This window comes from Erythrolamprus reginae, chromosome 5 (genome assembly GCF_031021105.1).
Source record: "Erythrolamprus reginae isolate rEryReg1 chromosome 5, rEryReg1.hap1, whole genome shotgun sequence".
Lineage (NCBI taxonomy): Eukaryota > Metazoa > Chordata > Lepidosauria > Squamata > Dipsadidae > Erythrolamprus > Erythrolamprus reginae.
The window spans coordinates 72937401-72960749 of NC_091954.1; the positions used below are offsets into that span (position 1 = coordinate 72937401).

Consider the following 23349-nt stretch of genomic DNA (forward strand, 5'->3'; position numbering starts at 1 on the left):
AGAAAAACCCCATGTAATATTATTATTATTATTATGTCAGATATCCTTCATTGTCCTACAGTGTGTTTGAATTAATTTGGTTGGCTTGTTATTTTTCTTTAGCTTTTCTTCCTTGGCTTGTCATAAATTATTATTGTTATTTAAATATTAGATAGATTCCAAATGCGGTACAGAAGAATAACCCAGATGGAAGAAGGCAGCATTTGGATTCTTGACCTTGGAGGCTGCAAAAAGCCAGCAGGATCAAGGAGATATGTATGGTTTTTAAGGGGTTTTAAACTGTTTTTATATACTGTTTTTGATATTGTTTTATTGTTGTAAGCCGCCCAGAGTTCTTAGGGAATTTATGTTGAAAGCTCCGTGTGTGTGTATGTGTGTGTCTATCCTTTATACTGTACGTACATATATATGTAGATTGTTCTGAGTTCGGGTTTTGCCCTGTGTAATATTTTGCATGTCTATATTACACAGGGCAAAACCCGAACTCAGAACAATCTACATACATATACCCGTGAAAATCTACGAATACACATATATATAAAAATAAGAATTTAGCCGCGGACACCAAATAAACACAAGCAACTTTGACGAGTACTGTATTAGTATACTGTATACTGTATACGGAACCGCCCACTTAATTTCGGGAGCGCGCACCGTGTAACGCGCACTGCTTAGTCCCGCCCACGGCGTACTCCCGTCCAAAAAAACAGTGCGCGTGCACGGCGATGGGCGGGCCCGGACGCCTCTCTCCCGGGGTTGTTTTCCGGTCTTGAAAAGAAAATCAGGGCGAGCGGAGCCGAAGAGGCTCGGAGAGGCGGCCGCCTTCTTTGCTTGTTTCAGTCGCCATGGGTTTCTCGCGCCGCTTGCGTCTGTTGGGCCTCCCGCTGCTCCTCTGCACTCTGGCTGCCATGGTCCTGGGCACTCTGGCGGCCGCTGGGCAAGAAAGTAAGAGACGCCGGAGATGCTATGGGACGGAGGCTACCATGGGGATTGTTTGGGAATGTGGTCGGAGCAGTTGCGAGGCTCCTTGTAGTACACTTTGGGGCGCCGCTTCGGCTTTTTCTTCTCGTCGGCTTCGAGTCCCGAGTTTAAAAAGCGAAGACAGTAACGGGTGTATTTGGGGCAGGGGTAGGCAAAGTTGGCTCTTCTATGGCTTCTGGACTTCAACTCCCAGAATTCCTGAGCTAGCGTGATGGGCTCAGGAATTCTGGGAGTTGAAGTCCACAAGTCATTGAAGAGCCAACTTTGCCCACCCCTGATTTGGGGGGATTGGGGCAGAGAGGGGAATAGAACCGCCAGCCTTGTGGTCTTGTCTCCGGATCCCTGTGCTTGCTGTAATAGGGGTGTCTGGGTGACAAAGGAGGCGAGAAAAAAAACCTGTAACTCAAAAGAGTTGACAACAACCTAAAGCTCTTAGCGTACCTCGTAATTTGGAATTAATGGGAGGTGCGGTTTGTCAGCATCTTGCAAAGCTGCCTGTTTGTACTCCAGAGCACTCCTGGTGTTTAATCGGTTGCATGGCTGTTGAATTGATTTAAAAGTTTGTTTTTTTTACTGTATTCAACATGGTCTTTCCCTTTTCCAGCGTTTAAAATTCAAAATACTATGAAAGTAGCACTAGCAATAGCACTTAGACTTAATATACCGCTTCATAGTGCTTTTGCAGCCCTCTTTAAGCGGTTTACAGAATCAGCATATTGCCCCCAACAATCTGGGTTCTCATTTTACCCACCTGGGAAGGATGGAAGGCTGAGTCAATTTGAGCTGGTGGTCAGATTTGAACTGCTGAACTACAGCTAGCAGTTAGATGAAGTAGCCTGCACTGCTGCATTCTAACAACTGCGTTAAAGTCACCTATAACTCTTTTTTCTCTCTCTTGCTTTCTCTGTCTCTCTCTCTTGCTTTCTTCCCCTCTCTCACTCTCTCACTCTCTTCCTTCCTTCCTCTCTCATCTCTCTCTTCCTTCCTCTATTCTCTCTCTTTCTCTCTCTCTCTTGCTTTCTTTCTCTCTCTCTCCCCCTCTTGCTCTCTCTCTTTTTCTCACTTTCTCTCTCTTGTTTTCTTTCTCTCTCTCTGTCTCTTGCTTTCTCTTTCTTTCTCTCACTCTTTCCCTCTTGTTTTCTTTCTCTCTTGTTCTCTCTCTCTTGCTATCTCACTTTCTCCCCCCCTCTTTCTCTCTCTCTCTCTTTCTCACTTTCTCTCTATCTTGCTCTGTCTGTTGCTCTCATTCTTTCTCGTTCTCTCTCCGTTCTTCTCACAGCAGAGACCGGCAAAGGTGATTTTCAGTGTCGGGCGCGTGGGCGCGCACGCTCCCCATCCCCCTGCCAGCCTACCCGGAACATTAAAAATAAGAAAAACCTTTGCCGGCCCGACATTGAAAATCACTTTCACCTGCCTCCGCTGTGAGAAGAACGCCTGCCCCACCTCTCATGCAGCCCCCTCGCTGACAGCCCGGAAAGAAAGCACTTTCGGCAAAGGGACTGCGAGAGGGGCGGGGCGGGCGTTCCTGCTGCGGGAGGAGCCGCGCCCCAAGGCGGAAACAGAGGAGAAAGAGGGGCGTGCAGGCGGCAGCAGTAAGAAGCCAGGGATGCGAGGGGGATGAAGGCGTTGGGAGGAGTAGGGGGGGGCGCGGCTCCTTGCACGCCCTTGGAAAAGGGTGCGCGGAGGGTGTTTTGGGGTGCGTGTGCACGCACGCAGCTTAGAGGGTACAATGTCCCCCCCCCAATGGCCTATTAGGATATAGCTGCACAACTAGAGGTGAATGTTCCTCTCCTCCTGATCCATGTAAACATTGTAAACAAAAGAGGTCCCTGGTGCCAAAAATGTTGAGGACCATTGCTCTAGATGCAAAGAGGGAATTGTGTATGTATGTCTCCTTGTATGCCTTTGAGTTAACGTTGCTTCCTGGTGACTGCTTGTACAAGTCTTTAGTTTCCTTGTAAAATGTTTTTGAAAGTGGTTGACATTGCCAATATCCTAGGGCTGAGTGACTGGTCCAAAGTCACTCAGCTGACTTCATATGGGATTAGAACAAACAGTTTCTGGATTCTAGCCTGGTGCCCATACAAAACTGGCTTTCAAAAAGGGATAATTTAAAGCACTGGTATAATTGACATCTAATCCTGTTGGTCTGCATTCTATGGACACAAACTCTGGCATCTGAGTTTAACACATTTAATTTATAAAAAGTAGGATTATGAGGTATCCCTATCAGTATCATATATAAATGAAATGTCTGGCCAGATCGTATATACAACTACCAGAATGCTAAAGCATTATGTGAAAGCCTCTATTCTAAAACTTGTCCATTTTCTTATTCTATGTTCTTATATTTGAACAAAGTACAGTGGTACCTCTACCTAAGAATGCCTCTACTTACAAACTTTTCTAGATAAGAACTGGGTGTTCAAGATTTTTTTTGCCTCTTCTCAAGAACCATTTTCCACTTACAAACCCGAGCCTCCGAAACTGTAACCGGAAAAGGCAGGGAGAAGCCTCCATGGGGCCTCTTTAGGAATCTCCTGGGAGGAAACAGGGCCTCCACCCTCCCTGTGGTTTCCCCAATCGCACGCATTATTTGCTTTTACATTGATTCCTATGGGAAAAAATAGCTTTTTCTTACAAACGTTTCTATTTAAGAACCTGGTCACAGAACGAATTAAGTTCGTAAGTAGAGGTACCACTGTACATATAACCTGTTAAGAATTGTGTAAGGCTGTTTGAGAGTCACTTTGGTGTAAGGTTAAGGCTAGAAACCAGTAGACCAGAGTTCTAGTCCTAGTCCTGCCTTAGGCACAAAACAAACTCCATGAACTTGGGCTAGTCATTTTCTCTGAGCCCTAGGAAGGAGGAACAGAGAAAAACCACTCTGATCTTTGCCAAGAAAACTAGAGGGAGTTCTCCAGGAAATCTGAGAGAATCGGACATAAATGGAAAAAGACTGCTGCTTTAGTAGAAGAAAGCTTAACAACTTTATTGATTTATTTATTTATTGGATTTGTATGCTGCCCCTCTTCGTAGACTCGGGGTGGCTAACAACAGTAATAAAAAACATCATATAAATCCAATACTAAAACAACTAAAAAACCCTTATTGTAAAACCAAACATCCCTACAAACAAACATAACATGCATAAATTGTAAAGGCCTAGGGGGAAAGAATATCTCAGTTCCCCCATGCCTGACAGCAGAGGTGGGTTTTAAGGAGCTTACGAAAGGCGAGGAGGGTGGGGGCAATTCTAATCTCCGGGGGGAGTTTAAAGGCACTCCGGGAGGAGTTTAAAGGCACTCCAGGGACTGCCTTTAAAGCATGGATGTCAAACTCAATTTCATTGAGAGCAGCGTCGGGATTGTGTTTGACCTTGGGGAGCCAGGGTGGGCATGACCAGGGGTGTGTGGCCAGCTAGACATCACTCATGTCATGTGATGGCCCAAGTGCTCTGCCAGTGAAAACAGGCTTGCAAGCTAGGTTTTCAGTTGCGAACGCTCCTGCAACCCCCTGCCAGTGAAAATGGAGCTTGGGAGGGCTGCCCATAGCCCTCCCAAGCTCATTTTTGCTGGCAGAGCTCCTGCAAGCTGGTCCTTCACTGTTTGCAGGGTGACTTTATGGGCCGGATTCCACCACCCCTTCCCTGGCCTTGAGTTTAACACCATTGCTTTATAAAACAATGTGTTTGATGTTGACTTACTGTTAGCTCTTCAAACAAGATGTAAGTATTATTATAGACAAATAGCTTTGAATCTGGACATTCAATCATAAAGGATGCAGCATTATGTCTGATTGCTAAACAAAACAAACAAAGTCAGGAGAGAAGTTGGGAAAATGAAGAGATTAACTTAATTATTAACTTATTTTCACAGTTGGGTGCCAGAAGTACACAAATAAAACTTGTGAAGAATGCTTGAAAAATGTCACAGTAAGTAACACAATTAGTAAACAGCTGTTCTCTAAATAAAATTCCGATCTATATGTGCTTCATAGAGTGATTTCAAAGGCAGTCTAATTTAGAGCTGTTCAGATATTCTGTTTTATATAATAAGTTCCGTTGTTATAAAGTACCATACCTAGTGCCATAAAATTGATTACTGCGTGCGTTGTAGAATATTTGTTACATTTACCCAGCTTCCTGATTAAGATATCGCATGACTGCTAATGCAGTGAGGAAGGAAAAAAGAGTTTTATTTGTTATCGAAAGTTATATGTTAATTATACGGAAATGGTACATTACTAATGAACACAATTCAGTTTTGTACATCAGATTACTCAGTATGATGCCTGGGGATAATCTTCCTTGGTGCTAGATGAGTTGCCTATTCCATCTAACTTTTTGCAATTGATAATACTTATTATAACAACAACAGGATAAAAAGCTCTAGCTTCCATTATCATCATAATTTCCAAGAATGCCTTGAGGTTACAAATAATTTAATAGTGTGAGTCATAAGATGGTGAAATGCTGCTCAGCCCGAAAATGTCTACTCTATTAGTTTACACAATGGATTGGCTATTGTAAAAAAAAAAAAGTTTCTCATGCAAAAGAGATTACATCTGTTTTATTTCTGATTTCTGATTTATGACAGCCTCAAAATGGGTGAGCAGTGTGGTCGGGCGGTAGGAAAAGCAAGTAGGATGCTTGGCTGCATAGCTAGAGGTATAACAAGCAGGAAGAGGGAGATTGTGATCCCGCTATATAGAATGCTGGTGAGACCACATTTGGAATACTGTGTTCAGTTCTGGAGACCTCACCTACAAAAAGATATTGACAAAATTGAACGGGTCCAAAGACGGGCTACAAGAATGGTGGAAGGTCTTAAGCATAAAACGTATCAGGAAAGACTTAATGAACTCAATCTGTATAGTCTGGAGGACAGAAGGAAAAGGGGGACATGATCGAAACATTTAAATATGTTAAAGGGTTAAATAAGGTTCAGGAGGGAAGTGTTTTTAATAGGAAAGTGAACACAAGAACAAGGGGACACAATCTGAAGTTAGTTGGGGGAAAGATCAAAGGCAACATGAGAAAATATTATTTTACTGAAAGAGTAGTAGATCCTTGGAACAAACTTCCAGCAGACCTGGTTGGTAAATCCACAGTAACCGAATTTAAACATGCCTGGGATAAACATATATCCAGTGTAAGATAAAATACAGGAAATAATATAAGGGCAGACTAGATGGACCATGAGGTCTTTTTCTGCCGTCAGTCTTCTATGTTTCTATGTTTATGCTATCTTTTTACTTAAAAAGGATTTCTAAAAGTACAAACCAAAATGGTGCAAAAGTAATCTTACTGAGTAATATTAGCCCAACTACACTTACATTGCAGGTCTGTGTATTCCAACTGGGAAATTGGCCCCATTGGGCTTTATTCTGAGAATTGGTCACTGAATGTTTCAATACTTGAACTGTTAATTACTAATGGGACCCAAAAGTCTCCTGCTCTGCTCTGCAGAATATGAACTGCACTGGTGGAGTTACTTTCTGAACAGAGTAAGAACCAGTGAATTTAACAAGCATACCTTGCTCTTGCTGCTGTTTGTGATAATCATCAGAAGGGAGAATGAATTATAGCATCCATTCTTCACAGCCTTGTATACATTTCAGGAGGTAGAAATGTTTGGTATGGCACAGGATACATCAGGTCTGAATTTTGGTTCCCATATGGTTGGAATTTGCAGAATTTGTAGTCTGAAATTAAATCATCTATTAATATTCTTTTGCATGTTTTGTCTAGAATTAATGTTTTATTGATTTGATTTGATTTGATTTGATTTGATTTGATTTGATTTGATTTGTATGCCGCCCCTCTCCGTAGACTCGGGGCGGGTAACAACAGTAATAAAAAACATCATATAAATCCAATACTAAAACAACTAAAAACCCTTATTGTAAAAACCAAACATCCCTACAAACAAACATAATATGCATAAATTGTAAAGGCCTAGGGGGAAAGAATATCTCAGTTCCCCCATGCCTGACTGCAAAGATGGGTTTTAAGGAGCTTACGAAAGGCAAGGAGGGTGGGGGCAATTCTAATCTCCGGGGGGGAGTTGGTTCCAGAGGGCCGGGGCTGCCACAGAGAAGGCTTTTCCCTTGGGCCCCACCAAACGACATTGTTTAGTTGACGGGACCCGGAGAAGGGCCACTCTATGGGACCTAACCGGTCGCTGGGATTCATGCGGCAGAAGGCGGTCTCGTAGATACCCTGGTCTGGTGCCATGAAGGGCTTTATAGGTGATGACCAACACTTTGAATTGTGCCTGGAAACTGATCGGCAGCCAATGCAAGCCATGGAGTGTTGGAGTAACATGGGCATACTTAGAGAAGCCCATGATTGCTCTCGCAGCTGCATTCTGCATGATCTGAAGTTTCCGAACACTTTTCAAAGGTAGCCCCATGTAGAGAGCATTACAGTAGTCGAGCCTCGAGGTGATGAGGGCATGAGTGACTGTGAGGAGTGACTCCCAGATAGGGCCGCAACTGGTGCACCAGGCAAACCTGGGCAAATGCCCCCCTCGCCACAGCTGAAAGATGTTTCTCTAATGTGAGCTGTGGATCGAGGAGGACGCCCAAGTTGTGGACCCTCTCCGAGGAGGTCAATAACTCCCCCCCAGGATGATGGACGGACAGATGGAATTGTCTTTGGGAGGCAAAACCCACAGCCACTCTGTCTTAGCAGGGTTGAGTTGGAGTCTGTTGACACCCATCAAAGGCTTTTGCAAAGGCTTCATTCTTCTAAGCCTGATGTTTGCCTGTATTAAATCTCATGATTCTTTTAGCTGATATTGTGGAAATTCATTTCTACCCATTAGTGCGAAAGACAAAGTTAAAAATGGGGATCTCAGAGATTGAGTAATCTTAATTTTGTCTTACTTGGGTTGGAAGGGTGGCAAAAAAGAATAAAATGCAAGACATTAACATGGGAAAGAGTCAGATGCATGACATGTGGCATCTTAGTAGTGTGAAAGGGAGACACTGCCCTATAAAAGAGAACAGAAAGTACTTTATTAAATAGAAGCTAGTTAAAAAGGAAAATGGCATAAAATATGATTATGTATTAGAGTAATTCAATAGGAAGGTTAAAGCAAAAACATGAAAAATGAAGATACCAACTTGCTAAAAAAAATTACATGAAACAATTGCTAAGGGAAATAAGAAAACGTTTACAATTGTTAAAAATAAGTTTTATTGTTTTTAATGGTTTGGAAAAATAATGAGCTAAACTGCCTTTTCTCACTTTTGAAATTGAAATGTATAAATTTTTGAAATGTATAAAGTTAACAAATTAAGTTTCACACTAGCCAAGAATCAGTGTTACAGTTTTGTTGCTTGACAGGAGCAGAGATTAGATTAGATTAGATTTATTGGATTTATATGCCGCCCCTCTCCGCAGACTCGGGGCGGGTCACAACAATGGTAAAAACAGTGCATAGTAACAAATCTAATATTTAGCAATCTAAATTACAGTTTTAGGTTAAAAAGTCCAAAAAAGAAACCCCAATATATAAAAAACAAGCACACAATCAATCATGCACCAAAACTACACGGGCAAGAGGGAGATGTTTCAATTCCCCCATGCCTGACGGCAGAGGTGGGTTTTAAGGAGTTTACGAAAGGCAAGGAGGGTGGGGGCAATCCTAATCTCTGGGGGGAGCTGGTTCCATAGGGTCGGAGCCACCACAGAGAAGGCTCTTCCCCTGGGTCCCACCAGACGATATTGTTTCGTCGACGGGACCCGGAGAAGGCCAACTCTGTGGGACCTAACTGGTCGCTGGGATTCGTGCGGCAGGAGGCGGTCCCGGAGATATTCTGGTCCGATGCCATGAAGGGCTTTATAGGTCATAATCAACACTTTGAATTGTGACTGGAAACTGATCGGCAACCAATGCAGACTGCAGAGTGTTGGAGTAACATGGGCATACTTAGAGAAGCCCATGATTGCTCTCGCAACTGCATTCTGCACGATCTGGAGTTTCCAAACATTCTTCAAAGGTAGCCCCATGTGGATAGCATTACAGTAGTCGAGCCTCGAGGTGATGAGGGCATGAGTGACTGTGAGCAGTGACTCCCGATCCAAATGGGAGAAGCCTCCTATACAATATTAACATCTCATAAGGCATTATGAAGGATAGGAGTTGTAAAAAACTGATGTTATCTGCATGATACAGGAAGATATGTAACTTGCAATTAGTGTATTTTGAATAGTGACATCTTATCTTGGGAACAGATTATTCTTTAAACAGGTGGCAGTTACTGCAACTACTTTAAAATCAAACGTGGAAAAGGCTGTCTTGATAAATATTGAAAACCAGGATGTGCAGCATCAAGTGTGGCTTAGGTTTTGTAAGCCATGGGGCAAAGTTTAAAGAAAAATCTTGCTGGAAGTTAGAAATGCTCTGCTTTAAATTTTAGCTAACAACCATTGACAGAGCTTGCTTTTTAATTAACTAATCTGTCAGTAAAGCTTGCCTGTATGTTTGCAAGTTAAAGTTCTTAAATCAAGCATTTCTAAAGCCTTTGATGCCAGATTAGGACAAAAGTATTATTCAGTTCTGGAACTTAATTGGACTCACTGTACCCCATGGGCACAAAATACTTGTACTGATTAACAGAAATCCTGCTTATCCAGAGGGTTTATATCAAATGGTTTAAATGCTGTTTTGCAAGTTTTTACCGATTTCTTTCTTTGTTCTTTACTTTGCAAATGTTCTGGTTTATAAATTTCTGTACCTTTTCCATAATAGTAAAGGCATAATGTTTTTCAAAATGACCACTTGTGTGCTCCTTTTTTCCTTAAAATTCTGAATAGGATTTTTTTCCTTTAATTCTCTTGGCATAATAGGTGCTAAATTCAGCATTTTGATAAGAAGCATTGCTGACTCAGTTTAATGAATAGCCTCATGTTTTCTTCATGGGGAGACACAGGTTTTTAAAAGTGCAGGACAGAAACTGCATTGGTGATTATTGCTGATGATCTGTGGCAGGACCTGGATTACAACCATGACCCTAACCTATTGGATTTCTTGGCAGTCTTTAATAGCATCAAAAGTATCATCCTTCGGGATGCCTGGACTGAAAGGGTTGGGAATTGGGGACACTGCTCAATGGATAGCTGTGCTCTTTTCTGAATGGATGTTCTCAGTTAGGAGTGATGGAGAGGATGAAAGGTTGAACCATTGGGCTGTCACAAGACTTGACTCTTTTATTACATTTAATACAGTGGTACCTCATCATACGAACTTAATTGGTTCCAGGAGGAAGTTCGTAAGGTGAAAAGTTCGTAAGATGAAACAATGTTTCCCATAGGAATCAATGTAAAAGCAAATAATGCCTGCAAATCCTTCAGGAAAATCCCAAACTTTAGAAGGGAGGCGAACAGAGGGCAGGGAGGAGCAGCTAAAGGGGGCGGGTGGAAGAAGCAAGGCTAGGCTAAAGGGTGAGTGGGAAGGAAGAAAGGCAAGGGCCCTTCCCTTTTCTTTCTTCAAAAGACACCGTTTCAGTTCCTTTGCAAGCACCTTGTTCTCTGCAAATATTTTCCTCCCCCAAGCAGCCCCTCCCTCCTCCCTTTTCTTTCTTAAAAAGACACCCTTTCCGTTCCTTTGCAAGCACGTTGTTCTCTGCAAAATGTTTCCTACTCCAAGCAGCCCCTCCCTTTTCTTTCTTCAAAAAAGGGGGGGGGAAAGAAACCCCTTCATCCCAGCAGCAGCTGCTTGGGTTCGTAAGGTGAAAATAGTTCGGAAGAAGAGGCAAAAAAATCTTAAACACCGGGTTCGTATCTTGAAAAGTTCGTTAGAAGAGGCGTTCGTAAGATGAGGTACCACTGTATCTACATTGAGCCCTTTGCCCAGCTAATGTACCACACTGATAACTTTTCTTATCTAACAAAGATCACACATCTTTTGTCACAATTTGGATAATTTATTGTTACTTAAGCTACAGGCGTTTGCCCTGGAAAGCCATCTAGAAACTCCAGCTATAGCAAAAGGAGCCATCTATAGCAAAAATCACAGCCCATTTACATGCATGGATAAATTGTTATATAAAATTGGTTCCATAATTACAAGTTGGCTTCTGAGTGTAATCCAAGGTGCTAGTGATAGCCTATAGAATTCTACGTAGTTGAAGCCCGTACATCTTCCAGAGGGGCACTGGACTGGATTGCGCCTTTGCGACCTCTCCATGGCGATGGATCCAGGAAAGCTCCCTGGTTTACTGAGGATCTCCAGGAGATGAAGTGCTGGAAGAGATGTCTAGAGCGACACTGGAGGACCAGTAACTCCGAGTGTGACCAAATACTTTAAAGAGCCTTAAAAATCTAAATAAGAGATTTATTTAGTGGCGATATGGGCAGCAAAGTGCTCACATTTTTCCACGCTTATTGCATCTGGTGATTTGCACCCAGCCGCCCTATTTAGCGTGACCTGTTCCCTCCTTAATGTATTGGGAATGGAGGAGCCACTGAGGTGTAGAGATGAGAAGTTTGCACAGTTTATTAGATAAAATCTCTCAGATTCGGACGAACCTGGACTCGGATTGGGCAATTCCAACCAAGATGAGAGGGTCATGTTTTAGTCCTATTATATGGATGAGTTTGTGCCTGTGACTCCTGAGGAAGTAGACAAGGCTGTGGGAGTGATAAGTTCCTCCACTTGTTTGTTGGACCCGTGCCCTTCCTGGCTGGTTTCGGCCAGCAGGGAGATGACACAAGGCTTTAGTTAATGCGTCCTTGAGTGAGGGGTTCTTTTATTTATTTATTAATTTATTATTTAGATTTGTATGCCGCCCCTCTCCGCAGACTCGGGGCGGCTCACAGCAAGATACAGCAAATCATGACAAATCCAAATAAATTTAAAATATTTAAAAAGATTTAAAAAGAACCCCATTTACTAACAAACACACACACAAACATACCATGCATAAATTGTACATGCCCGGGGGAGGTGTTTCAGTTCCCCCATGCCTGATGGCAAAGGTGGGTTTTAAGGAGTTTACGGAAGGCAGGGAGAGTAGGGGCAGTTCTAATCTCTGGGGGGAGTTGGTTCCAGAGAGTCGGGGCCGCCACAGAGAAGGCTCTTCCCCTGGGGCCCGCCAACCGACATTGTTTAGTTGATGGGACCCGGAGAAGGCCCACTCTGTGGGACCTAATCGGTCGCTGGGATTCGTGCGGCAGGAGGCGATCTTGGAGATATTCTGGTCCAGTGCCATGAAGGGCTTTAAAGGTCATAACCAACACTTTGAATTGTGACCGGAAATTGATCGGCAGCCAATGCAGACTGCGGAGTGATGGTGAAACATGGGCATACCTAGGTAAGCCCATGACTGCTCTCGCAGCTGCATTCTGCACGATGTGAAGTTTCCGAACACTTTTCAAAGGTAGCCCCATGTAGAGAGCATTACAGTAGTCGAACCTCGAGGTGATGAGGGCATGAGTGACTGTGAGCAATGAGTCCCGGTCCAGATAGGGCCGCAACTGGTGCACCAGGCGAACCTGGGCAAACGCCCCCCTCGCCACAGCTGAAAGATGGTTCTCTAATGTGAGCTATGGATCGAGGAGGACACCCAAGTTGCGGACCCTCTCCGAGGGGGTCAATAATTCCCCCCCCAGGGTAATGGACGGACAGATGGAATTGTCCTTGGGAGGCAAAACCCACAGCCACTCCGTCTTATCTGGGTTCTTCCTAAAACCTTTAAAGGAGGCAGTGGTGAGACCCCTCCTCAAAAAGCTTTCCCTGGATCCAGCAGAATTAAATAACTTCCGTCCAGTCTCCAATCTTCCCTTAGTGGGAAAGGTTGTAGAGAAAGTGGTGGCACTTCAACTCCTACGGTCATTGGATTTAATGGATTATCTGGACCCTTGTCCATCTGGCTTCAGGTCTGGCTATAGCACAGAAATTGCTTTAGTCACACTGCTGGATGATCTCTGGCAAGCCCGAGATGGGCATCATTCCTCTATCTTGGTACTACTTGACTTCTCAGCAGCTTTTGATGCCATTGACCATGGTATCCTTCTGGGATGACTAAGGGATTTAGGGTTGGGAGGCACTGTGCTGCGGCTGTTTTATTCCTATCTCTCTGGTCATTCACAGTCAGCGTTGGCAGGAAGACAGAGGTTGACCCCTAGACCCCTTGTTTGTGGTGTGCCTCAGGGCTCGGTCCTCGCTGCTCTATTTAATATCTACATGAAACCACTGGGTGAGGTCATCCAACATTTTGGGGTGAGGTTTCAGCAATATGCTGGTGATGCCCAGTTGTATAGTTCCACCCCATGTCAGTTTAGTGAAGTAATGGGTGTGATATGCCGGTGTCTGGAAGCTGTCAGGGTCTGGATCATTGTCAACAGGCTCAGACTCAACCCAGACAAAATCAAGTGGCTGTGGATACTGTCTCCTAAAGACTGTATCAACTGTCCATCCCTGGCTCTGGGGGACGAGAAATTGTCCCTCAGAATGGGTTCGCAATTTTGCAATCTTGCTTACCTTGCGTTATTTAACCACATGATTTTTCTTTCAGTGTTTATGGTGCAGCAGCAGCTCAAAGTGTGTGGAGTATCCTGTTCGGAACATCCTCCCTCCACGTTCTCTTTGTGAACTGAGCGCTGCACGCTGGGGTGTATGTTGGGGTAAGTTCACTCAAGAAATTTTCTTTTACTTGTCATTAGCATGTTATGTTTCAGGCAATAGCCTTCCTCCTGCAAATATTTCATATTACTGCAGAGTCTTGTATGATTAACTTCTTAACAAAAGCTTACAGTTTCTTTGCAACAGTTTTGTACAATTAATTTGTACAAAAGGTACATTTGTACCGTTCAAATTACCAAGGTTTTCAAGATGATAGGAACAAAACCTCTTTTAGTATCGGTATCAGTAGTGGGTTCTAAAAACCTTAACTACCGGTTTGTGCATTTGCACCTGGACGTAATGATTCTGTGCATATACAGAAGCGTTCTGGGCGGGTTGGCGGAGCCTCCTGCCGCTGCTGCTACCGGTTCTAAGAACCGGGCCGAAACGGGAACCACCCACAGCTGATCCAGTATCTCCCAGTTGTATCATACAAATGTTTAATGGATTAAAAAATTATCAATCGCTAATCAGTATAAATATTGAAGCTGTGGTGATTATTCAAGGAATTGAAAACAGAGTCAGTTTGGTGCAGTAGTTAAAGTACTGTCCTAGAAACCAGGAGACTGAGTTCTTGTCCTGCCTAAGGCATGAAGGCCAATTAGGTGAATTTAGACCCTTAGCCTGACTCATCTCATGGGGTTGCTATTATGGAGAAAATAGGAGGAGGAAAGATTATTAGGTATGTTTACCATCTTGAGTTATTTATAAAGGTTGGATAAAACTGTAATGAAAACATAATATGACTGCATTGTATCAGTCTCTGCTTGACTACAGCATCTGCGGAAGGGGCGGCATACAAATCCAATAAACAAATAAATAAATTTGGTAACTATAAGATATGCAGCTTCTGATTTTGAAAATTCCTATTCATATCTATGAGTTAAAAAATGTGGGGGGATCTTAGTGGCAGCTGATCCCCCCCCCCCCTTTTACTCTCATAGTCATGAATATTAACCTTCACATTTCATATTCATGACTATGAGAGTTAAAATTTGTGTGCGGGAAAAATCAGCCACCACTGAGACTAAATATATTCAATTTTTTTTAATTGCAGGGGGCTTTAATTTGCCTCCTCATAACTGATTTGTATGTAACTGTTCTACAGCAGAGCAGTTTTTCTCAAAATATAAGCTTTCGATCTTTGTTTGAAATAATTGATCTTTTTAAAATAAACAATTAGGGCTCTAAATTGACTAAATGAATATTTATTTGGCAGTTAGTTTCCACACTAACTTTTTTGTGTTAAAATATTCCAGTGAATTTTGAAGCACTGATCATCGCCATGTCTGTAGTGGGAGGAATAATCCTCATCACACTTTTCATCTGTTGCTGTTTCTGCTGCAGGAAAAAAAAGAACAGAAAGCAAGTATCAGATGATTTGGGGGATAATGTTATATTAGAATAGCAATATGTTTTCATATAATTTTTATTAAAGATGTTTTTAAAAGAATAAAAATACAAATTTTGAAAGAGTCTCCAACCCCCTAATTATCTTCGTTGCTTTTGTCTGCACTCTTTCTAGAGTCTCAAACATCTTTTTTATATTATGGTTACGTAAATTGGATATATAAATTGGATTCAGTAAGGGCCCACAGAGTCGACCTTCTCCAAGTCCTGTCTGCCAAACAATGTTGGTTGGCGGGACCTCAGGGAAGAGCCTTCTCTGTGGCCGCTCCGACCCTGTGGAATCAATTGACCCCAGAGATTCACACTATCTCCTCCTACCGGTTTTCCGGAAAGTTGTTAAAACCTGGCTTTTACGGCAGGCCTGGAGTTAAGACTGATTCTTGGAATTAAGACTGATTGTTGCAAGTATGGTTTTATAATACATGTGGTTTTAGCGATGTTTTTAATTGGTTTTTTACTTATATTGTATTTATACTTGTTAGCCACTTACAGTCCGTTTGGAGTGAGCGGCATATAAATGCAATACATAAATAAATAATAATAGTAATAATAGTAATAATAATAATCCAAGTGTGATGGATTATTATTATTGGTTTTTTACTTATATTGTATTTATGCTTGTTAGCAGCTCAGAGTCCATTTGGAGTGAGCGGCATATAAATGAAATAAATAAATTAATAATAATAATAATAATAATAATAGTAATAATAATAATAATCCAAGTGTGATCATACCAAGGCATTATAAAGTGGTATTAATATTTCACATGATTTTATGTCTTACATATTCTTTCATTTTTAAAATAATGAAATACTTTTCTTCATTTTTAATAACTTGTTCCTCCATTTCCTCTTTCCTCTTTCCAAATCTTTCTTTCATTCTCACTTTAAAAACAACTAGCTCCTTTTAAACAGATTTTACAGATTCAGGCTTCTGCTTTTCCACCAGATCAATCATCTTTTGTAATATTTCTGGAGTAATCTCTATTTTCTGTTAGCTGTGCCAAGAATCCTCAAGACTTGCCACTTTTCTAACGGTTGCCATTCTTTTATTTATAATTTCAAAAGTAAAAATAAATCAATGATGAAGATGAAAATAAAATGCAAATTTCACACATACACACGCCCCTTTGCCTTTTCTATACAGTATGCTTAAGATTTTAGTTCTATGTTTTCAAGTGACACAATTGATCTCCCATTAAAACTTTCTACCATATTTTGTAAATTTCACTGCCTTTTACTTTTAATATTGAACAGTCTTCACTCCCACAAAGATCTGGGAGATCTGGTCTATTTATTCAATTCAATTTCAAATAGCACCAAAAGCTATAATCTTTTTACATTTGTACTATACCATTCCCTTTATCCATTTTTATCTCTCTTAATCAAAATGTCTTTGCTTTGGTTTAAAGTGTTTAAAATACTTCCCTTTTTGCTTTATCTCCTGTAATTTGGAAGGAATGCTGGCTCAGTAGGTGGTTGTTTTCTTTGTCCTGTTGATTTCAAAGACTTTTTCAAATGTAAATTTATTGCATCTGAAAAAGATTAAGAAAGTATTTCCAAATACACTGCCAGCCAGAAGTCACCACTGATGCCATTCACACACACTCCAGTGCCTTTTCCTTCAGACATTGAATCAGACATATAATCTCACCTGGATGCCATAATGGCAGTCTGTTTTTGATTACTCTTTTTCATTGCTTGATGAATTTGTAATATGGAATAATGACAAATTGCAATCTGTTTGTAACCTTATTTTAAGCAGGGCCGATAAAGATGATGAAAAGGATGCCAGGGAAAAAGAACAAAGGAGAGTTCGACAGGAAGAAAGGTGTGTTCCTTTTAGTTTATGGATGCCAGTTGTTTTTTTCTAGTCTTTGGGTCATTTCTTGCAAATCAAGAAATAAAGCTTGCTTCACAATTGGATGTTTTCTTGAATTTGTTTGCAGAGATACAATAAATAGGAGTGTGCACAAAAAAAGAAATGTGTTTTTCCTTTTGAATGAAGCAAATACTGTGATTGAATGCTTGTCCAAACTGTTTCCCACTTGACCAAAGCAAATAATGTAACAATTTCTGATCAGACAAAATCCAGAGTTGTCTTATAGATTGAGAAAGGCAAGGCTGCTTCCCTCTTCTACATTTCCATTCCTCTACTCCTCCTGTGCCCCAGCCTGCCTGCCAATTCCCCCACCATCTTCCTTCCCCATAGCTGCAGTTTCATTTGTATCCAAGCATGATTCACCTACTTACCCTTTCCCTCATTTTCCCCCCTATCTTCCCAGTCATTGCTGATGCCCCTGCTTTTATCCCACTGTTTACCATTCTGGAAGATGTCTATATAGAACACCAAGCACAGATGTTTAAGATCTCATTGTAGGAGTCCAAGGTGGCCATATATGGTGGATTATCTGAAAATTCCATATTAGATTAAGTGCATATGTGCATGGTAATATGTGCCAGAATTATCAGTGCCATTCCTAGATCTTTTTACACCTAGATAGTAATGAGTAAAAAGTTTGAAAATATGAAGGTTTAAAAAAATAAAAATAAAAAATTCTTGCATAAAGGTTTCTATATTATTCAAAGTATTCCTGAACTTTAAAATGAGATCTGGAAGCTGGGTAGAAAGCAACTCATTTTCTAAGTACATCTTTTAGGGGAAATTACCCTAATTTGGATGTCTCCGTTTCATTTTTTTAATGATTTGAATGCAAATCTGTTATTTTTAAAAAATTTAGTATTAGGGATGTACCAAATGTAAAATGTTTAGAACATGCATCATGGAATAGTCTATATTCGGACTGAAATTGTGGAAGTAGTATATTAAATGAGATTTTTGTAAAATCTCTGCATTACAGTATATACATTCACCCGACAGTTTTCATTACATTATTTTGATGCTTGACTGGAACATTTTTTTCTTTCTGTTACTAGCATATGAAGAGGTTTTATGGTAATTGTCCAACTGTCTTATGATTCTAACCCATTATATTTTTGTTAATTTATTTATTTTTGTTATTTGCTAGATAGAAGGTAGTTGGTTTGGACTTCCTTCTCTTTCTTCCATAAAATAACATGCTTGACATTTCCTACAGGAGAGCAGAGATGAAATCTAGACATGATGAAATCAGGAAAAAATATGGTAATGTGTACTATAATTTATATCTTTTTAAAGTAAAGCCTTTATTACAAAGCCATTCTTTGTAATAAAATATAGGGGTGGGTTAAGAGATCATATATCATGTTATTTTTGTTACAAAGAATGTTGCTTAACATTGGTCGGCTTTAGTTATAAAGCTCCAAAAGCAGTGGAAGTGATGTGCCGGTGCCTGGAGGCTGTTGGGGCCTGGATGGGTGTCAACAAACTCAAACTCAACCCAGACAAGACAGAGTGGCTGTGGGTCTTGCCTCCCAAGGACAATTCCATCTGTCTGTCCATTACCCGGGGGGGGCGGAAACTACTGACCCCCTCAGAGAGGGTTTGCAACTTGGGCGTCCTCCTCGATCCACAGCTGACATTGGAACATCATCTTTCGGCTGTGGCGAGGGGGGCGTTTGCCCAGGTTCGCCTGGTGCACCAGTTGCGGCCCTATTTGGACAGGGAGTCATTGCTCACAGTCACTCATGCCCTCATCACCTCGAGGTTCGATTACTGCAACGCTCTCTACATGGGGCTACCTCTGAAAAGTGTTCGGAAACTTCAGATCGTGCAGAACGCAGCCGCGAGAGCCATCGTGGGGCTTCCAAGATTCACCCACGTTTCTTCAACACTCGGTGGCTTGCATTGGCTGCCGATCAGTTTCCGGTCACAATTCAAAGTGATGGTCATGACCTTTAAAGCCCTACATGGTAATGGACCAGATTACCTCCGAGACCGCCTTCTGCCGCACGAATCCCAGCGACCGATTAGGTCCCACAGAGTGGGCCTCCTCCGGGTCCTGTTAACTAAACAATGTCGGTTGGCGGGCCCCAGGGGGACAGCCTTCTCTGTGGCGGCACCGACTCTCTGGAACCAACTCCCGCCCGGAGATCAGAACTGCCCCTACTCTTCCTGCCTTCCGTAAACTTCTCAAAACCCACCTTTGCCGTCAGGCATGGGGAAACTAAACATCTCCCCCTGGGCCCGCTGAATTTATACATGGTATGCTTGTGTGTGTGTATATTAGTATAGGGTTTTTTTAAAAAACTTTTAATATTTTAATTAATTGGATTATGTATTGGATTGTTTTTTCACTTGTTGTGAGCCGCCCCGAGTCTTCGGAGAGGGGCGGCATACAAATCCAAATAATAAATAAATAAATAATAAATAAATAAATAAATTATTGTTGTTAGCCGCCCCGAGTCTGCAGAGAGGGGCGGCATACAAATCCAATAAATTATTATTATTAATTATTATTAAATTAAAACAGTTTTCAGGACTATATTTTTCCTTTCGCGATTGATATACTACTTGATTCCTACCTCTAAAGTTGAATTTGAAAGAGGTGGAGAAAAACAATTACACTGTTATTTAACATAGCAAGAATGGTGTATACTAACTGGTTTCGGTATTTGTGTTTCAGTAATTGTGATATTGAGTTTGTTGTTTAATGTTTTATCTAAAGAATGTATAACATATTTCATATGCACATATTCAGAATTATAAAATACATGATAGTTTCTTTGCAACTGAAAATGCGTATACAATGGTACCTCTACCTACGAACTTAATTCGTTCCGTGACCTGGTTCGTAAGTTGAAAAGTTTGTAAGAAGAAGCAATTTTTCCCATAGGAATCAATGTAAAAGCAAATATTGTGTGCAAACCCATTAGCAAACTCCAAAACTTTAGAAGCGAGGCGAACGGAGGGTGGGGAGAGGCAGCGAAAGGGGGCGTATGGATAAAGCAAGGCAAGTGGGGTGCTTGGAGGGTCAGCCAAATGGGGAGGGTGGATAAAGCAAGGCTAGCGGGGTGCTTGGAGAGGCAGCAAAAGAGGACGTATGACGGGAGAAATAGGAGGGAACTTTGGACAAGCACCAAAAGGGGACATATGAAAGGAGGAATAGGAAGGGGTGGTAGGACAAGCATCAAAATGGGACATATGGGGGGAGAAATAGGAGGGGGTGGTGTGGGCCAAGCACCAAAAAGGGACGTACAGTATGGGGGGAGAAATAGAAATGGGTGGTTGGACAAGCACCCAAAGGGAAATGTATGAAGAGAGAAATGGGACGAGAGGTTTGGACAAGCACCAAAAGGGGACATTATGGAAGAAGCAAGGCATCACCACTAGGTTGTTGGCCGTTTGCAGCAATCCTTAACTGTCCTTGAATGCCCATATCTACATTCCTAATCTCTTCTGGCTACTATGGTATCTGTTTACGGTTCTCCTGTTTCTGACAGTTACAACATATTGTGGCCTTCATTTTTAGTAATTGACAACTAATTTCTGTTTCCTCTTTTGAGTCACCTAATGGAGCTGATAGCTAGAAAGCAGAGCTTAAGATTTCTTGTCCTTTGGAGGAAACTCCTCTTTTCAGCTCTCTTCAGTCTTAACACTGGATTTTATGACATGGGTCTCCTGGCTTCATTTTGGACGCCAAGAAAGAACTGGCACATATAACATAAAAGCTCCCAGCACAATAAGAAGTTTTAAGTCTTGCTTCTAGCTAAAGGAAATGGGGTATGAAAAGACTTTATGGTGAGGTGGGGGTAGCATTTACCTTCTGGTGATTAGAAAGGACTTCATAATGAGTATCTCCTCTATAACCTTCATCATGTATTTTACTATGTGTATATAGATATATACCCACTAAAACCCACATTGTGTATTGGACAAAATAAATGAATGAATGAATGAATAAATGAATAAATAAATAAATAATAAGGCCAGCCTCCATTCCAACACCTTTTAGGCTTTGCCATATACCACTAATATGTTTAACGTTCTAAATATTTATTTATTTTTCTTTCAGGTTTGTTTAAAGAGGAAAATCCATATGCCAAATTTGAAAATAACTAAGATTTCTTTTGAAATACCCAAATATCATCTGGCAGTGCTGTCTATATAATGTACCGTTGTGAAAAAAAATGATATGTACATTAGATGCCTTAATTGGAAATAGAAAAATGATCTTAATGCAAGATGGAACTGACCATAATTACAGTGACAGATAAAGATTGAAATTAATGAACAAACCAACATACCTCTAAAACTCTGGAGGCTGCAATATATTCATGTGATCCCCCCCCCCAACTATTAAGCAGATGCTACTATATTTTGCTTTTTGTACATTCTTCAATTGCCAGCAATGTCTTAAGCCAAATTTATTGATAAATTGGGAAAGGATGTGCACATATTGTATCCTTTCTTCTGTGACCAACAGTTTGAGACATTCTAGTATTAATAGTAGATCCTTATATATACTTAGGAATTTCCTATACAAAAATATCATACACTATCATACAAAAATGTCATAATAGATTCTCTGGCAAAAGTGAGTAAATGATTCCAAAAATAAATTGCTCTCAAAATATTTTTGTTATGGAATTCTAAAGGTCTGCACTTTTATAAATTGATTTTATATTTCTTTGCAAAATATGTATAGTCCTTCTGTTTTGTGCCTTTAAAAATCTACCATAGAAGTCATTAAACTGAATGTTAATAAGAGCTTGATACTGCTTTAAACTTTATACTGGAACTCATTTAGCCATATGCATTTAAACTGTAAAGGTTCAGCTATATTCAGTCTTCCTGAATTACTTTAATATTGTAATAAAAAATTGCCAAACTCTATAATGTATAATTGTATCCTTATATATTCAAATAGTAACTTCTTGTATAATGTCAGAAATAATGTCCTTTATAACCACCATATAAGTTTATGTACTTTAAGTCTTATTGATAAAAGTTTTCGGTTTGATGCAATAGTCTCTTTTCAGACAACTTTACATTTTGAGTCTTATGTACTGGAGGGTAAACATTTTTAATTTGTTCTGACAAGTCATATCAAGACTAACAAAAATTGATTTTTGTAATATTTAATATTAATCGGAGAACAAATAATTATTTGGAAAAAAAATAAACTTTTTTTTTAAAGGTTACTTAAAATTTACATTTTTTTCCTGAGTATTTTACTTCAGCTCTTTATCTATATGAGAAATGAATGAAAGAAAATAAAACACCAGAGAATTTGGTGAAGAATATTGAACAACATTAGCCTTCATTTTTTAAAACCTGAAGATGCCCTGAAATATATAATATTCTTCTGTAATACTATGAGTATTGTGTTGTCAATTGTACAGTAATTACAGTTCCTTTGAAATGTAAAACCTATATTTACTCTTCAGTTGATTGTTTTATAAAAGTCACAGTGAAGTTTTCCCTGCTTGAATATATACATTTCCAAAAGATAGAACGATGTACAGTATTACAAAAGATAGAACACTGTATTACAAAATCTTTCAAATCATTTGTTATATTAAGATTAACAATAGTGAAAAATGTAAAATATTTGGCTAACCAAACAATTTTTTAAAAATCTCTTCATATTAATCTTTAGAACTGTGGATCTTAAAATGAGAACTTGCATTTGAATGTAGCATTAGGCTGTGCCTAAAAACATTTTCATGAAATTATCCAAAAGAAGTTAACACTGGAATTCCTCTTAAAATATACATTAATCTTGATGCAGAATTCATCTTTATGTACTGCAATTATTAATCAGTTCTTCATTAGTATTAAGGATTTCAAAGGATCTTTGAGAACATTATTTAGTTTTGGGTGATTATAAATATTAGCCCATTGCTAACAAAGATTATCTATCTATCTATCTATCTATCTATCTATCTATCTATCTATCTATCTATCTATCTATCTATCTATCTATCTATCTGTCTATCTATTAGATTTGTATGCCGCCCCTCTCCGAAGACTCGGGGCGGCTCACAACAGCAATAAAAACAATATAGCAGTGGAACAAATCTAATATTAAAAATATATAAAACCCTATCGTTATTTTTTAAAAAATCAGTGCCATCTTGTGTTTATTTATTTATTTTATTTATTAGATTGGTATGCCGCCCCTCTCCGTAGACTCGTGTTATTGGTTACTGCTCTCACTCCTGATCCTACATATTCTACAAAACTCTATTCTCCCCTGAATTGTTCCTTGATTGTGGTACTATTTGAACCAGAAATGTCAAAAGTATTTTCTGTAGTTTGTAAAAAACATTTTAACCAAGTATATTTTTAAAATTATTTTAATGGTACTCCAGATCACATAGCTGTAGCAAAATGTGTATTCTTGAGAGATGAATAACACTCTGGAAACTACTTGTATAAA

At 40.2% G+C, this 23349-nt stretch overlaps 1 protein-coding gene across 2 annotated transcripts; it reads left to right on the forward strand.

The window, feature by feature from the left end:
- The first annotated feature begins 711 nt into the window (after positions 1-711).
- PTTG1IP (PTTG1 interacting protein) lies at positions 712-22108 on the forward strand. Of its 2 annotated transcripts, none has more exons than XM_070753136.1 (7): positions 712-945; positions 4860-4915; positions 13510-13618; positions 14876-14981; positions 16791-16856; positions 18124-18170; positions 20980-22108. In XM_070753136.1, exons 1-7 carry the CDS (start codon positions 846-848, stop codon positions 21024-21026), a joined length of 531 nt encoding a protein of 176 aa, XP_070609237.1. In that variant the 5' UTR covers positions 712-845; the 3' UTR covers positions 21027-22108. The 2 variants fall into 2 exon arrangements, with proteins under 2 accessions (XP_070609237.1, XP_070609236.1); XM_070753135.1 differs by having other exon boundaries at positions 725-945; positions 16788-16856.
- Positions 22109-23349: the final 1241 nt, after the last annotated feature.